Source organism: Anser cygnoides, chromosome 34, assembly GCF_040182565.1.
Source record: "Anser cygnoides isolate HZ-2024a breed goose chromosome 34, Taihu_goose_T2T_genome, whole genome shotgun sequence".
Taxonomy (NCBI): domain Eukaryota; kingdom Metazoa; phylum Chordata; class Aves; order Anseriformes; family Anatidae; genus Anser; species Anser cygnoides.
The window spans coordinates 113,803-130,273 of record NC_089906.1 but is presented as its reverse complement, the minus strand read 5'-3'; the positions used below and the strand labels follow the sequence as shown (position 1 = coordinate 130,273).

The following is a 16,471-nucleotide window of genomic DNA, read 5'->3' as shown; positions in this document are numbered from 1 at the left end:
ATGGGTGCTGGGGGTGCCCGGGGCTGCTACGGGGTTGCCGTGGGTGCTGGGGGTGCCATGGGGGCCCTTGGGTGCTGTGGGGTGCCTGTGGGTGCCATGGGGTGCCTGTGGGTGCTGTGGGGACCGTGGGTGCTTGGGTGCCGTGGGGTGCCCATGGGTGCCACGGGGGCCCTTGGGTTCTGTGGGGTGGCTGTGGGTGCCGTGAGGGCCCTTGGGTGCTTTGGGGTGCCCATGGGTGCCACGGGGGTCCACTGGTGCCACGGGGGTCCACTGGTGCCATGGGGGCCCGTGGGTGCCATGGGGGGGGGCTATGGGTGCTGTGGGGTGCCCATGGGTGCTGTGGGGTGCCCGTGGGTGCTATGGGTGCCATGGGGTGCCTGTGGGTGCCCGTGGGTGCTGTGGGGTGCCCGTGGGTGCTATGGGTGCCTGTGGGTGCCCATGGGTGCTGTGGGGTGCCCGTGGATGCTGTGGGGCACCCATGGGTGCCGTGGGCTCTCCGGATTACCGCGGTGCTGGGGGAGGGCACAGCGGGTGCAGCCCCCCCGCCCCCCGCCCCGTCCCCAATCCGCGCTGGCAGCGCCGAGCAATTACCCAAATGGCTTTAATTGCGCCCGTAATCCCCTCCCCACCCCCCCCCGCTCCCCCCCTCCATCCGGCGGGGCTGCAGCACCCATGGGTGCCCCCGGTCACTGCGGGGGGCAGGGGCTGGTCCAGCCCCTCCACGGCCTCCAGGAAAGCTCCGCGGGGTCAGGATGTGGCTGGAGCCTGGGGACACGGGGACACGGGGGACAAAGGGTGGCACGGGTGGCACAGGGGGACAGGGGGACACGGGGTGACAAGCGACACGGGGTGACACAGGGTGACACGGGGGGGACACGGGGTGGCACAAGGTGACACGGGTGACACGGGTGACATGGACCACAAGTGGCAGGTGACACGGGTGACAGGTAACGTGGGTGGCAGGTGACGGGGGTGACATCGGCGATGGGTGACAGGTGACAGAGGACACGGATGATGGGAACGCGGGTGACAAGAGGCACGGGTGACACGGGTGACAAGTCACAGGTGACGGGTGACATCAGTGAGGGGTGACACAGGTGACAGGTGACACGGACAACAGGTGACACGGGTGACAAGTGACACGGACGACAGATGACATGGGTGGGGGGCGACAGGCGACACGGACAATGGGTGACGGGTGACACGGGTGACACAGGTGGCGGGTGACACGGGTGACACGGGTGACACGGGTGACAGCTGACACGGGTGATGGGTGACATGGGTAATAGGTGACATGGATGACAGGTAAGAGGTGACACAGGTGACAGGTGACACAGGTGACACAAGTGCAGCAGGTGACACAGGTGACAGAGGTGACACAGGTGACAGAGGTGACACGGGTGCCATGGGTGACACAGGTGACATGGTTGACACGGGTGACAGAGGTGACACAGGTGACATGGGTGATACAGGTGACAGAGGTGACAGGTGACACGGGTAATAGGGGTGACACAAGTGACACAGGTGACACAGGTGACAGAGTTGACACGCGTGACAGAGGTGACACAGGTGACACGGGTGACACAGGTGACAGAGGTGAGAGGTGACACGGGTGACATGGGTGACAGAGATGACGGGTGACAGAGGTCACAAGTGACACAGGTGACATGGGTGACACGGGTGACAGAGGTGACACAGGTGACACAGGTGACACGGGTGACACAGGTGACACGGGTGACACGGGTGACAGGTGACACGGGTGACACAGGTGACACAGGTGACACGGGTGACATGGGTGACACGGGTGACAGAGGTGACAGGTGACACGGGTGACAGGTGACATGGGTGACAGAGGTGACAGGTGACAGAGGTGACACGGGTGACACGGGTGACAGGTGACACGGGTGACAGAGGTGACAGGTGACAGAGGTGACACGGGTGACACGGGTGACAGGTGACACGGGTGACAGAGGTGACAGGTGACAGAGGTGACACGGGTGACACGGGTGACAGGTGACACGGGTGACACAGGTGACACAGGTGACACGGGTGACAGGTGACACGGGTGACACGGGTGACACAGGTGACACAGGTGGCAGGTGACACAGGTGACACAGATAACACATGACAGAGGTGACACAGGTGACACGGGTGACACGGGTGACACAGGTGACACGGGTGACAGGTGACACGGGTGACAGGTGCCACGCGTGCCGGGCGCCGGGCGCGGCTCACCGATGAGGACGTGGGCGCCCAGCCGGTAGGCGCAGCGCGTCTCGGCCAGCGCCACCCCCAGCACGAAGACGAGCAGCCGGGGGCCCCCCCGCCCCCCCGTGCTCCGGTGCCACTGCCCGAAGCGGGCGCTGGGGGGGGCGGGGGGGGGGGGGCGTCACCGGGGCGCCCACGGGTGGCCCCCGGTTACCTCCAGTACCCCCCGGTGCCCCCGGTACCCCCCAGTCTCCCCAGTTACCCCCCAGTGCCCCCCAATACCCCCCAGTTACCACCCAGTCCCTCCCGGTGCCCCCAGTCTCCCCCAGTCACCCCCCCCCAGTTACCCCCCCCAGTTGCCCACCCAGTCCCCCCAGTGCTCCCAGTTATCCCCCAGTCCCTCCCAGTTACCCCAGTTACCCACCCAGCCCCCTCCAGTTACCCCCCAATCCTTCCCAGTTATCCCCCAGGCCCACCCAGTCCCCCCAGTTACCCCCCAGTTACCCCCCAGTCCCCCCAGTCCCCTCCCCCAGTCCTCCCAGCCCACCCCAGTCCCGCCCAGTTACCCCCATCACCCCCAGTCACCCCAGTTTCCCCCCAGTTACCCCCCAGTCCCCCTGGACCCCCCCCCCCCAGTTAACCCCTAGCCCCTCCCAGTCCCCCAGTTACCCACCTAGTCCCTCCCAGTTACCCCCCAGCCCCCCCAGTCCCCCCAGTGCCCCCAGTTCCCCCCACCTGACGGCCGCCTGGCTGCTGGGGGGGGTTGGGGGGGGCACACTGAAGGGCCACTGCTCCCGGTCCAGGCGGTCGGCCAGCGCGTCCTGCGGGGGGGGGGCAGTGCTGTCACCCCCCGTCCCCAGTGTCCCCTGACCCCTCCCCCATGGCCCAGTGTCCCCCCAGTGTCCCCAATGTCCCCCCTTGTCCCCCCCATATCCCCTTGATGTCCCCTCACCCCCCCATGCCCCCCCATATCCCCTATACCCCCATGTCCCCCCCCATGTCCCCCACGTCCCCCCACGTCCCCATGCCCCCCGACGTCCCCGTGTCCCCTCCATGTCCCCCCCACGTCCCAATGTCCCCCCAGTGTCCCCCCATGGCCCCCCCTTGTCCCCCTGATGTCCCTTCGCCCCCCCCCCCATTTCCCCACGTCTCCGTTGTCCCCCCCGTGCCCCCGTGTCCCCCATGTCCCCCCCATGTCCCCCCATGTCCCCAAGGCCCCCCCATGTCCCCCCCCATCCCCACACACCCCCCATGTCTCCCCATGTCCCCCCCGTGTCCCCCCCCCGGCCCCACCTCCATGACGTCCTTGATGGCGGGGGTCCACCGGGACAGCTCGTAGGTGGGCTCGGGGCGCGGCCGCACCTCGGGGTGGGTGGCACGCTGCGGGACGGGGACACCGCGCTGGGGACACCCAGGGGACACCCCAGGGACACCCAGGGGACATCCAGGGACAGGGACCCCCCCAAGGGACAGGGGCACCCAGGGACAGGGGCACCATGGTGCTGGGGACACCCCCGGGGACACCCAGGGACAGGGACACCCCTGGGGACACCCAATGGGGACCCCCAGGGACAGGGGCACCCAAGGGACAGGGGCACCATGGTGCGGGGGACACCCCCGGGGACCCCCAGGGACAGGGACACCCATGGGGACACCCCCGGGGACACCCAATGGGGACCCCCAGGGACAGGGGCACCCAAGGGACAAGGCCACCATGGTGCTGGGGACACCACTGGGGACACCCCGGGGGACACCCAGGGGACACCCAGTGACAGGGACCCCCAGGGACAGGGACACCCAGGGACAGGGACACCCAATGGGGACACCCAAGGGTGCAAAGGGACATGGGGGAGTTGGGAGGAGGGCAGGGGGCACCCATGGGTGGGATCAGGGACACCTACCGGTGGGAGGGGGCACCCATGGGTGGGGTGGGGGCACCCAGGGATGGGGTGGAGCACCTATGGGTGGGGTGGGGGCACCTATGGGTGGGGTGGGGGCACCCAGGGATGGGGTGGAGCACCCAGGGGTGGGGTGGGGGCACCCGTGGGTGGGGTGGGGGCACCTATGGGTGGGGTGGGAGCACCCAGGGGTGGGGTGGGGGCACCTATGAGTGGGACGGGGACCCCCCCCCGGCGGGGGGCACCCATGGGTGCTCACCCCGGGGCCGAGGGGGCGCCCAGCAGGGGCAGGTTGCGCAGCACCCGGTGCTGGGCCGGGACGTTCCCGTGCTGCAGGAGCCGCGCCAGGGTCTCCTCGGTCACCCCTGGGGCACCGGCGGCGCCCACGTCACCGAGGTCACCGGTGGCACCCCTGGGTGGCGACGCCCTGGCCCCCGTCCCCTCCCCCCGCGCCATGTCCCCTGTCCCCACGCCACCCCAGCAGCGTCCTTTGATTGTCCCCGTGCCACCCACCGGTGTCCCTCTCCCAGTCCCAGTGTCACCACCGGTGTCCCCACCCCACGTCCCCAAGCCACCCGTCGGTGTCCCTCTGCCCTGTCCCCAGTCCCCATGCCACCGGCGGTGCCCCCACCCCACGTCCCCATGCCCCCCACCCCCTGTTCCCCCCGGTGTCCCCGTGTCTCCCGGTGTCCCCCTGTCCCCCTGTGTCCCCCCATGTCCCCCGGTGACCCCCTGTCCCCGTGTCCCCCGATGTCCCCTTGTCCCCCCGTGTCCCCCAGTGTCCCTGTGTCCCCTGGTCCCCCCGTGTCCCCCGCTGTCCCCGCGTCCCCTTGTTCCCCCATCCCCTGGTGTCCCCCTGTCCCCGTGTCCCCCCTGTCCCCGTGTCCCCCCGTGTCCCCATGTCCCCCCGTGTCCCCCAGTGTCCCCATGTCCCCTTGTTCCCCCATCCCCTGGTGTCCCCATGTCCCCCTGTCCCCGTGTCCCCCCGTGTCCCCATGTCCCCCCGTGTCCCCGTGTCCCCCGGTGTCCCCGTGTCCCCCGCCGCACCGCCGCGCCGCAGGACGTAGAGCAGCAGCAGGCGCAGTTTCTCGGGGGGCTCCACGCCCGCGTCCAGCAGCAGCGGCACCACCGGCACCAGGGGGTCCCGCAGCCGCGCGCCCCCCGCCTCCTCCCCCATCGCCAGGTCCTGGGGACACGCGTGTCACCGCGGGGTCCCCAACACCCCGTGTCCCCCACCACCAGGTCCTGGGGACGGCGGCGTCACCCCGGTGTCCCCAACACCCCGTGGTTGTCCCCTCTGTGTCCCCAGCACCCCACGTCCATCCCCACCAGGTCCTGGGGCGTCACCTCGGGGTCCCCAACCCCCCGTGGCTGTCACCCCAGTGTCCCCAGCGCCCCACGTCCATCCCCACCAGGTCCTGGGGCGTCACCTCGGGGTCCCCAACCCCCCGTGGCTGTCCCCCAGTGTCCCCACCACCCCACGTCCCCACCGCCACGCCCCGGGGACGCCGGCGTCACCCCGCGGGGACACCACTGTCCCAGCGTCACAGGGCTGGGGGCGGGGACGCCGCCGGGTGCCGCGGGGACCCCGACGGGCGCGGTGACCCCGGTGCCACCTGGGTGTCCCCGCGGTGTCCCCGCTGTCACCTGCTCGACGGCGCAGAGCCGCTCCACGGTGCCCCGGAAGCGCCGCATGCAGGCGTCCGCCAGGCTGAGGTGGGTGGCGTACTGCGGGGACACGGGGACGTGGGGACACGGGGACACGTGGCACGGCCACCTCGGGGGGGACACGGCCCCCTGCCACCCCCCCCCCCCGCCCCGCACCTTGCTCAGCTCCTTCTGGTACTGGGGCATCTTCTTGAGGATGTGGGAGAGCTCCTTGAGGGTGGCCTGGGGGACACGGGGACATGTTGGGGACATTGGGGACGTTGGGGACAGGGGGGACACGGGGACGTTGGGGACAGGGGGGACATTGGGGAGAGAGAAGACATGGGACGTGGGGACACTGGGGAACATGGGGACATTAGGGACATTGGGGACACTGGGGGACGTGGGGACATTGGGGACGTTGGGGACGTTGGGGACGTTGGGGACATTGGGGACGTTGGGGATGTTGGGGACATTGGGGACATTGGGGACATTGGGGGACGTTGGGGACATTGGGGACATTGGGGACATTGGGGACATTGGGGACGTTGGGGACGTTGGGGACATTGGGGACATTGGGGACATTGGGGACATTGGGGATGTTGGGGACATTGGGGACATTGGGGACATTGGGGACGTTGGGGACGTTGGGGACGTTGGGGACGTTGGGGACGTTGGGGACATTGGGGACGTTGGGGACGTTGGGGACGTTGGGGACGTTGGGGGACGTTGGGGACGTTGGGGATGTTGGGGACGTTGGGGACAGGGGACACAAGGGACATGGGGACATTGGGGACAGGGGCGATATGGGACATGGGGACACTGAGAGGACATTGGGGACAGGGGGACATTGGGGGAACGTGGAGGGTGTGGGGTGACAGGGGGGCGTGGGGACATTAGGGGGCAGGGGACACTGGGGACATCGGGGATATTGGGGGGACGCTGGGGATGTGGGGACACGGGGGGACATGGGGACATTGGGGACAGGCGGACATTGGGGGCAGGGGGGCACTGGGGACAGGGGAGACAAGGGACATGGGGACATTGGAGACAGGGAGACGTGTTGGGGACATTGGGGACACTGGGGACACTGGGGACAGGAGGGACATTGGGGACAGGGGAGACGTGGGACATGGGGACATGGGGACATTGGGGACCAGGGGGCATTGGGGATGTTGGGGACACGTTGGGGACACTGGGGACGTGGGGACACTGGGGACACTGGGGACGTTGGGGACATTGGGGGGATGCTGGGGATGTGGGGACACAGGGGGGCGTGGGGACGGGGGGGACATGGGGACAGTTGGGGACAGGGGGGACATGGGACATGGGGACAGTGGGGACACAGGTGACACGGGTGACAGAGGTGACACAGAGGTGACAAGGGACACGGGTGACACGGGTGACACGGGGGACACAGGGATGACATGGATGACGGGTGACACGGGTGACACGGGTGACACGGGTGACACGGGGGTGACGGGGACGCGGTGCCAGCGCCACCTGCTCGGTGCTGAGCCGCTTCCTCTCGCAGAACGTCCTCAGCAGCTCCGTCACCTTCCTGGGGACGGGGGGGACGGGGACGTGGCGGGGGGGGGTCATGGGGGGGGGTTGGGAGGGGGCGGATTTGGGGGGGGGATTTGGGGTGCGGGGGGGTTGGGGTGCTGGGGGGATTTGGGGCATGGAGGGGATTTGGGGTGGGGGTGAAGGATTTGGGGTGGGGGGGACCTGGGGCCCGGGGGAGGGGGGTGGGGGGAGATTTGGGGGGGGGGGGGATTTGGGGCACGGGGGGGATTTGGGGTGTGGGTGGGAGATTTGGGGTGGGGGGTGATTTGGGGTGCACAGGGGGGATTTGGGGGGGGGGAATTGAGGGGGGATTTGGGGTGCAGGGGGATTGGGGGCATGGGGGGGTTGGGGCATGGGGGGGGATTTGGGGTTGGGGGGGATTTGGGGGGGGGATTTTGGGGTGCAGGGGGGGGATTCGGGTGCCCCAGGGCTGCCCTTGGGGCGCGGGGGGCGATTTTGGGGACGTTTCAGGGCACCGGGGCCAGTTTGGTGGGGGTGGGGGTGGGATGTATTTTTTGGGGTGCGGGGGAGGGGGCACCCATGGGTGCCGCTGTGGGGGGGGGGGCCCACCGGGAGACGTCGGCGATGTGCATGTGGCGCAGCTGCACCCAGAGCTCGTCGTCCTCGTCCAGCAGCGCCACCTTCTCCCGCACCGGGCCCAGCCCCGACGTCTCGTACCTGGGGGCACCCATGGGTGTCACCCCCCCCCCCCGTGGGTGTCATCATCCCCCCCCCCCCACCGCCCACGCGTGCTCCCACCCATGGGTGCGATGGAAGAGGCGAGCCCCACGTGCGGGTGCCCCCACCCACGAGGATGCACCGCTCATGGGTGCCCCCACCCATAGGTCTCCCCCCACCCATGGGTGCCCCCACCCCCGTGTGCTCTTCCCCCACCACCCATGGGTGCCCCCATCAGGGCTCTCCCCACCCCTGGCTGCCCCATACACTACGGGCACCCCCAGCACGGGTGTCCCCCGTGGGCACCCCCATCCCCGTGCGCTATTTCCTCACCACCCACGGGTGCCCCCCACCTATGGGTGCCCCCACCCATTGATCTCCCCACCCCTGGGTGCCCCCACCCATGGGCACCCCACCACCAGGGCTATCGCCACCCCTGGCTGCCCCTCACCCCCACGGGTGCCCCCGCCCCTGTGTGCACTCCTCCCCCGCCACCCACGGGTGCCCCCCACCCACGGGTGCCCCCCACCCGTGGGTGCCGCACCGGAAGGTGTCGTGCTGCAGCCCCAGCAGGTCGTAGGCCATGGCCTGCAGCGTCAGCTCGTGCAGCAGCGGCGTCACCAGGTCGAACGCCCGGTCCACGATCAGCAGCTGCGCCCGCCCCTGCGGCCAGCACCCATGGGTGCCCCCGCCGGGCGTCACCACCCCCCCCCGTCCCCCGTCCCCCGTCCCCCGTCCCCACCTCCACCATGGCCGGGTGCTGCGCCCGGCGGGCGTCCAGGTGAGCCAGCAGCGCCCGCGCCAGCACCGCGGTGTCCTCGGGGCCCCTGGGGACACGGGGACGTGCGACACAGGGACACGGGGACACGGGGACACGGGGACAGGGGGACAGGGGGACATTGGGACATGGGGACAGAGGGACTTGGGGACGGGGGACGTGGGGACATGGGACAGGGGGACAGGGGGACAGGGGGACATGGGGACATGGGGACAGAGGGACAGGGGGACGGGGGACGTTGGGGACATGGGACAGGGGGACGTGGGGACATGGGGACATTGGGACACGGGGACATGGGGACACGGGGACAGGGGGACACGGGGACAGGGGGACATGGGTTTTGGGGACATGGGACACAGGGCCACAGGGACAGAGGGACATGGGGACAGGGGACATGGGGACACGGGGACATAGATGTTGGGGACATGGGACACGGACATGGGGACATCAGTGTTGGGGACATGGGGATACAAGGACATGGGGACACAGGGACATGGGGACACGGGGGACAGGGGGACATGGGGACAGGGGGACATGTGTGTTGGGGACATGGGGACAGTGGTATTGGGGACTTGGGGACATGGGGATGTGGGTGCTGGGGACATGGGACACAGGGACACGGGGACATGGGGACACGGGGACATGGGGACACGGGGACATGGGGACGGGGGACATGGGGACACGGGGACATGGACACTGGGGACACGGGACGCGACTCCCCGACGTCCCCACCCCCCCGACGTCCCCGATGTCCCCTCCGCGTCCCCGCCCCTGCCCCCGCTGTCACCTGCGGTACCGCACGGCCGGGTACTCGCCCAGGGTGGCGCAGAGGGTGGCCAGCTGCTCGGCCAGCACCCCGAGGTGCTGCGCCCGCGTCCCCTGCCGCTGGGGGCTGTAGCACCCGTGGAAGCTCTGCGGGCAGTCCAGCGAGAAGACCTGGGGGGGGGGGCAGGGGGGCACCCATGGGTGCTGCACCCCACGGCACCCATAGGTGCCCCCTGCACCCATGGGGACCCCCAGCATGAGCTGGTTGCGGGACGGGACACCCGTGGGTTCTCCCCCTGACCTGTGGGTGTCCCCCTCGCCCCTGGGTGCCCACCCTCACCCCTGGGTGTTCCCCCTCGCCGCTGGGTGCCCCCAGCACCCATGGGTGCCCCCCACCTGGCTCTCGTAGGGCAGGAAGGCGACGTCGATCTCCTTCAGGGTGCGGATGGCGCGGGCTGCCCGCGAGCGCCCCAGCTCCTCGAACAGCTCATCGGGGCAGCCTGGGGGGGGGGGAGAAACAGCACCCATGGGTGCCCCACGGGCGCCCCGCCGCACCTCGTAGCACCCATGGATGTCACAAAGCGTCCACGGCACCCCAGAGCACCCATGGGTGTCTCAGAGCACCCAGGGCACCCCACAACACCCACAGCACCCTGTAGGGCTCACAGGTGCCCCCCAGCACCCCATGCTACCCCGGAGCACCCATGGGTGCCTGGCAGCACCCAGGGCACCGCACAGCACCCATGGGTGTCTCACAGCACCCCCAGGACTCCCAGGTGCCCCGCAGCAACCCCCAGCACCCACGGGTGCCCCGCAGCACCCATCCCCACCCCCGCAGGTGACGGGTGCCCCAGGGTGCCCCCAGCACCCATGGGTGCCCCCCGCCCCGTACCAGCGGTGAAGAAGACGTGCGCCGCCCGGTAGCGGAAGGTGGGGGCGTCCCCGAAGTCCCCGATCAGCGCCCGCACCGACTGCGGGGACGGGGCGCGTGTCAGCCTGGCCCCGGGTCCCCGCGTCCCCAATGTCCCCGTGTCCCCGGGTCCCCGTGTCCCCATGTCCCCCCCATGTCCCCACATCCCCCCAAGGTCCCATGTCCCCCCGTGTCCCCCCATGTCCCCCAATGTCCCCATGTCCCCGTGTCCCCCAATGTCCCCACATCCCCCCAAGGTCCCATGTCCCCCCGTGTCCCCCCATGTCCCCCCATGTCCCCCAATGTCCCCATGTCCCCGGTGTCCCACAATGTCCCCACGTCCCCCCTTTGTCCCCATGTCCTCCCATGCCCCCGTGCCCCCCCCATGTCCCCTCGTGTCCCCAGTGCCCAATGTCCCCACGTCCCCAATGTCCCCAGTGTCCCCACCATGTCCCCAACGTCCCCATGTCCCCACCATGTCCCCACAATGTCCCCACATCCTCCCAAGGTCCCATGTCCCCCCAATGTCCCCCACGTCCCCGCAATGTCCCCCCATGTCTCCCCCATGTCCCCTCATGTCCCCAATGTCCCCATGTCCCCGTGTCCCACCATGTCCCCGCCATCCGTCATGTCCCCACGTCCCCCTTTGTCCCCATGTCCTCCCGTGCCCCCGTGTCCCCCACGTCCCCTCGTGTCCCCAAGGCCCAATGTCCCCCCATGTCCCCCCCGTCCCCATGTCCCCAGTGTCCCCAGTGCCTGATGTCCCCATGTCCCCAATGTCCCTGTGCCCCCGTGCCCCCCACGTCCCCTCGTGTCCCCAAGGCCCAATGTCCCCCCATGATGTCCCCGTGTCCCCGTGTCCCCCCGTGCCCCCCACGTCCCCTTGTGTCCCCAAGGCCCAATGTCCCCCCATGACGTCCCCGTGTCCCCCCCGTGCCCCCCACCTCGGCGCAGGGCCGCAGCAGGTAGATCGCCTCCAGGCTGGGGATCGGCTCCCGGCGCTTCCCGATGTCCTCGATGACTGGGGGCGGGGGCGGGGGTCAGGGGGCACGGGGGGCAGGAGGGGACAAGTGGCCACGGGTGGCACCGGGAGTGCTGCGGGGCACTGTGGGGTTCTGTGGGGCGCTATGGGGCATTGAGGGGTCCTATAGGGTTCTATGGGGCGCTGTGGGGCACTGTGGGGTTCTGTGGGGTGCTGTGGGGCGCTATGGGGCATTGAGGGGTCCTATAGGGTTCTATGGGGCGCTGTGGGGTGCTTCGGGGCACTGTGGGGTGCTATAGGGCACTGAGGGGTGTTACAGGGTGCTGTGGGGTGCTGTGGGGTGCTGTGGGGTGCTGTGGGGTGCTGTGGGGTGCTGTGGGGTGCTATGAGGCACTGAGGGGTGCTGTGGGGTCCTATGGGGTGCTATAGGGCACTATGGGGCACTGAGGGGTGCTATGGGGCGCTGTGGGGTGCTGTGGGGCACTATGGGGCACTGTGGGGCGCTGTGGGGTGCTGTGGGGCGCTATGGGGCACTATGGGGCCCAATGGGGTTCTATGGGGCGCTATGGGGTGCTGTGGGGTGCTATGGGGTGCTATGGGGCGCTATGGGGCCCAATGGGGTGCTGTGGGGTGCTGTGGGGCACTATGGGGTGCTGTGGGGCGCCGTGGGGCACTATGGGGTGCTGTGGGGCACTATGGGGTGCTATGGGGCGCTATGGGGTGCTGTGGGGTGCTGTGGGGTGCTATGGGGCGCTGTGGGGCACTATGGGGTGCTATGGGGTGCTATGGGGCGCCGTGGGGCACTCACTGGTGATGCCCTCGGCCAGCACGTCGGACATCTTGCAGCAGGCGGACACCATGCGGGTGCTGGGGGTCCAGGATCAGCACCTGGGGGGGGCGGGGAGGGGGGGGCACCATCAGGACCCCTGGGGGGGGGGTCGCGGGGTGGGGGGGTCGCGGGGGGCCCCCACCTTCCACTCCCCCTCCTTCCTCACGCTCCTGATGACGTCGTTGAGGATCTCTGGGGGGGGACGGGGGGGGACACGGGGTTAATCCGGATCCGGCGCCCAGCTGTGCCCCCCGCCCCCCCCCCCCCAAGGGCCACCAGATGTCACCACCCCACCCCCACCCCCCACGTGTCCCCAGCACGCCTCGGCCCCATCACCCCCCCGTCCCGGGTCACCTGGGTGCCCCCCCCATGTCCCTCTGTGACCCCCCGGCCCCCAGTGTCCCCCCTGTGTCCCTCCACGACCCCCAAATTCCCCCAATGCCCCCCCAGTGTCCCCATGTCCCCCGCATGTCCCCCCATGTCCCCCAATGTCCCCCATGACCCCCCATCTTGCCCCACTGTCCCCCCCGCCCCCCCTTACCCCCATGTCCCCCCGTGTCCCTCCATGACCCCCCAATGCCCCCAGATGTCCCTGTGACCCCCCTATGCCCCCATGACCCCCCCGTGTCCCCCAGTGTCCCCCCCAGGTCCCCCCAATGCCCCCCACTGTCCCCATGTCCCCCCCAAGTCCCCCTATGACTCCCCCAATGTCCCCCCATGACCCCCCGTGCCCCCTGTGCCCCCCAATGTCCCCACGTCCCCTCCATGACCCCCCAATTTTCCCCCATGACCCCCCCAATGTCCCCATGCCCCCCCAATGACTCCCCCAAATTCCCCCCGTGTCCCCCCAATGCCCCCACTGTCCCCATGTCCCCCCCCAAGCCCCCAAATTCCCCCCCAATGCCCCCCCCCATGCCCCCCCAAGCCCCCCCCCCCAAATTTCCCCCCCCGCCCTCCCCGGCCCCCCCCCCCCCCCCCCCGTGACCCCAAGCCCCGCCCACGCCCCCCAACACCTCCCCCACGTGACCCCCCGGCCCCCCCCACGCCCCTCCACACGTGACCGCTCCCCCAACCACGTGACCCCCCCCCCCCACTCACTCTCCCCCACCACCGCCTTCAGCCCGCGGGGCGCCATCGCTGCCGCTTCCGGGGGGCGTGGCCAGGTGCGCCAGGCCCCGCCCCTTCTGCGCACGGCCCCGCCCTCCTCGGTTGCCAGGAGCAACGCGGCTCGCTCCTCCCCCCCCCCGCGGCGCCTTTTACGACAGCGGCGGCCGCAAAGCGCGACCGGAGCGGCCGGGTCGGTACCGGGGGGGCTTAAAAGGGGGGGGGGGGCGGGGGGGGGGGGGGGGGGGGGGGGCGGGGGGGGAGATGGGGGGGTCCGGGGGGCTCCGGGCACGGGGCTGGGGGCGGGTGCGGGGGTTCTGGGCCCTGGGGGGGGGGCCAGGCCTGAACCACACGGCCAGCCCCCCCCGCCCCCTCCCACCTTGAGCCCCCCCATGGGTGCCCCCCCCCCCAACCTCCCCACCCATGGGTGCCCCCCACGGGTGCCCCCCCTTAGGCCCCTCTCCACGGGCACGCACCGGGTGCCCCCTTGGACTCCCCCTCCCCTCCCCCCACCATGGGTGCCCCCCCGGGTGCTCCCCTGCCCCCCACCCACCCTTAGCCCCCCCACACACACCCTGGGTGCCCCCTCCCTCGGGTGCCCCCCCCCCGTGTCCCCCCCATCTCGAGTGCCCCCCTCCCCCCTCACCATTAGGTCTCCCCCCGATGCCCCCCATGGGTTCCCCCCCAATGGGTGCCCCCTCTCACCCCCCCCCCCAGATGCCCCCCAGATGTCCCCCCATGGGTGTCCCCCCACAGATGCTTCCCCTTGGGTGCCCCCCCAATTCCCACCCCCCATGGCTTCCCCCCCAGAAACTCCCCACCCCGGGTGCCTCCCTCCATGGGTGCCCCTCCCATGGGTGCCCCTCCCATGGGTGCCCCTCCCAGGTGCCCCCCTTCAGACCCCCCATGGGTACCCCCTATGAGTGCCCCCCAGATGCCCCCCTTGGGTGCCCCCCGCATGGGTGTGTCCCCCCCCAGGTGCCCCCTTTCAGACCACCCCCATGGGTGCCCTCCCAGATGCCCCCCCCATGGATACCCCCCAAGGATACCCCCCATGGGTGCCCCTCCCATGGGTGCCCCCCATGGATACTCCCCCAAGGATACCCCCATGGGTGCCCCCCATGGGTGCCCCCCCAAGGATACCCTGCCATGGATACCCCCATGGGTGCCCCCATGGGTGCCCCCCCAGATGTCCCCCCCAAGGATACCCCCCCATGGGTGCCCCCCATGGGTGCCCCCCCCAAGGATACCCTGCCATGGATACCCCCCCATGGGTGCCCCCCATGGGTGCCCCCCAGATGTCCCCCCCAAGGATACCCCCCATGGGTGCCCCCCCATGGGTGCCCCCCCCCCCATGGATACCCCCCAAGGATACCCCCCATGGGTGCCCCCCAGATACCCCCCATGGATAACCTCCATGGGTGCCCCCCCCAGATGCCCCCTCCCCATGGATAACCCCCATGGGTGCCCCCCCATGGGTGCCACCCCCAAGGATACCCCCATGGGTGCCCCCATGGGTGCCCCCATGGGTGCCCCCCCCATGGGTGCCCCCCCATGGGTGCCCCCCCCAGATGTCCCCCCATGGATACCCCCCAAGGATACCCCCATGGGTGCCCCCCATGGGTGCCCCCCATGGATACCCCCCCCATGGGTGCCCCCCATGGGTGCCCCCCCCATGGATACCCCCATGGATACCCCCCATGGGTGCCCCCCCATGGGTGCCCCCCAGATGTCCCCCCATGGATACCCCCAAGGATACCCCCATGGGTGCCCCCCATGGGTGCCCCCCCCAGATGTCTCCCCCCATGGATACCCCCCCAAGGATACCCCCCCCCATGGGTGCCCCCCCCATGGGTGCCCCCCCATGGGTGCCCCCCCCACCCCCTGTTTCTCCCCCCTCTGACCCCCCCCCCCTTTCGCCCCCCCCCAGGCCGATGGAGGCGCGCTTCACGCGGGCCAAGTCCCCGCTGCTGGAGCGGGCGCTGGGCCGGCCGCGGGGCGAGGTGGCGCTGGGCGCCTTCGCGCTGCTCTTCTCGGAGCTGGTGCAGTACTGCCAGCGCCGCGTCTACTCGGTGGCCGAGCTGCAGGCCCGCCTGGCCCGCCTGGGCCACCAGGTCGGCCTCCGCGTCCTCGACGCCCTGGTGGCCCGCGAGCGGGGGCGGCCGCCGCGAGACCAAGGTGCTGAGCGCCCTCCTCTTCGTCAAGGGCCCCGTGTGGCGGGCCCTCTTCGGCAAGGAGGCCGACAAGCTGGAGCAGGCCAACGACGACCCCCGCACCTACTACGTGATCGAGAGGGAGCCGCTGGTCAACGCCTACATCTCGGTGCCGCGCGAGAACAGCACCCTCAACTGCGCCGCCTTCGCCGCCGGCCTGGTGGAGGCCGTGCTGGGCGCCAGCGGCTTCCCCGCCAAGGTGACGGCCCACTGGCACAAGGGCACCACGCTCATGATCAAGTTCGACGAGGCCGTCATCGCCCGCGACAAGAGCCTCGAGGGGCGCTGACGGAGGCCGGGTCGCGGGCCTCGGCCTCCCTCGGGGGCCTCGGCCTCCCTCGGGGGTCCTGGGGCGCGATGGAGGCCTTCCGTGCTGTCCCTTGTCCTTCCCGATGGCTCCTGGGGATCCTTTCCTTGGTTCTTGTCGCTGTAAATGGCCTCCTGTCCTCCCTGGTGGTCCTCGGCCTCCCTCGGAGACCCTTTAATTGATTTGCATCATAATAAATGGCCTCATGTCCTCCCTGGTGGGCCTCGGCCTCCCTCGGAGACCCTTTAATTGGTTGGCTCCCTCAAAGACCCTTTAGTTGGTCCTGGTCTCAATAAACAGCCTCTTGTCCTCCCTCACGGCCTTCAGCACTGTCCTTCGTCCTCCCTGGTGGGCCTCGGCCTCTTCTGGAGATCCTTTCCTTGGTTCTTGTCCCTGTAAACGGCCTCCTGTCCTCCCTGGTGGGCCTCGGCCTCCCTTGGAGACCCTTTAATTGATTTTCATCACAATAAATGGCCTCGTGTCCTCCCTTGGTGGCCCTTGGCCTCTACAGAGACCCTTTCGTTGGTTCTTGTCATGATAAACGGCCTCGTGTCCTCCCAGGTGGGCCTCAGCGCTGTCCCTTGTC

The 16,471-nt window shown here is 70.1% G+C and overlaps 2 protein-coding genes across 2 annotated transcripts; one reads left to right on the top strand and one right to left on the bottom strand.

Annotated features, from left to right (window-relative positions):
- Positions 1 to 625: 625 nt before the first annotated feature.
- STXBP2 (syntaxin binding protein 2) lies at positions 626 to 13,498 on the bottom strand. The gene is given in 20 exon segments (XM_066986460.1): positions 626 to 765; positions 2,236 to 2,363; positions 2,944 to 3,029; positions 3,502 to 3,588; positions 4,366 to 4,471; positions 5,154 to 5,292; positions 5,754 to 5,834; positions 5,931 to 5,996; positions 7,257 to 7,314; positions 7,890 to 7,997; positions 8,542 to 8,660; positions 8,740 to 8,824; positions 9,563 to 9,711; positions 9,937 to 10,040; positions 10,433 to 10,511; positions 11,395 to 11,471; positions 12,241 to 12,302; positions 12,304 to 12,320; positions 12,404 to 12,453; positions 13,360 to 13,498. Coding segments are annotated over 20 exon segments (1,656 nt in total). The 5' UTR covers positions 13,397 to 13,498; the 3' UTR covers positions 626 to 747.
- TRAPPC5 (trafficking protein particle complex subunit 5) lies at positions 13,405 to 16,199 on the top strand. The gene is given in 3 exon segments (XM_066986461.1): positions 13,405 to 13,558; positions 15,296 to 15,521; positions 15,523 to 16,199. Coding segments are annotated over 2 exon segments (567 nt in total). The 5' UTR covers positions 13,405 to 13,558; positions 15,296 to 15,299; the 3' UTR covers positions 15,868 to 16,199.
- Positions 16,200 to 16,471: the final 272 nt, after the last annotated feature.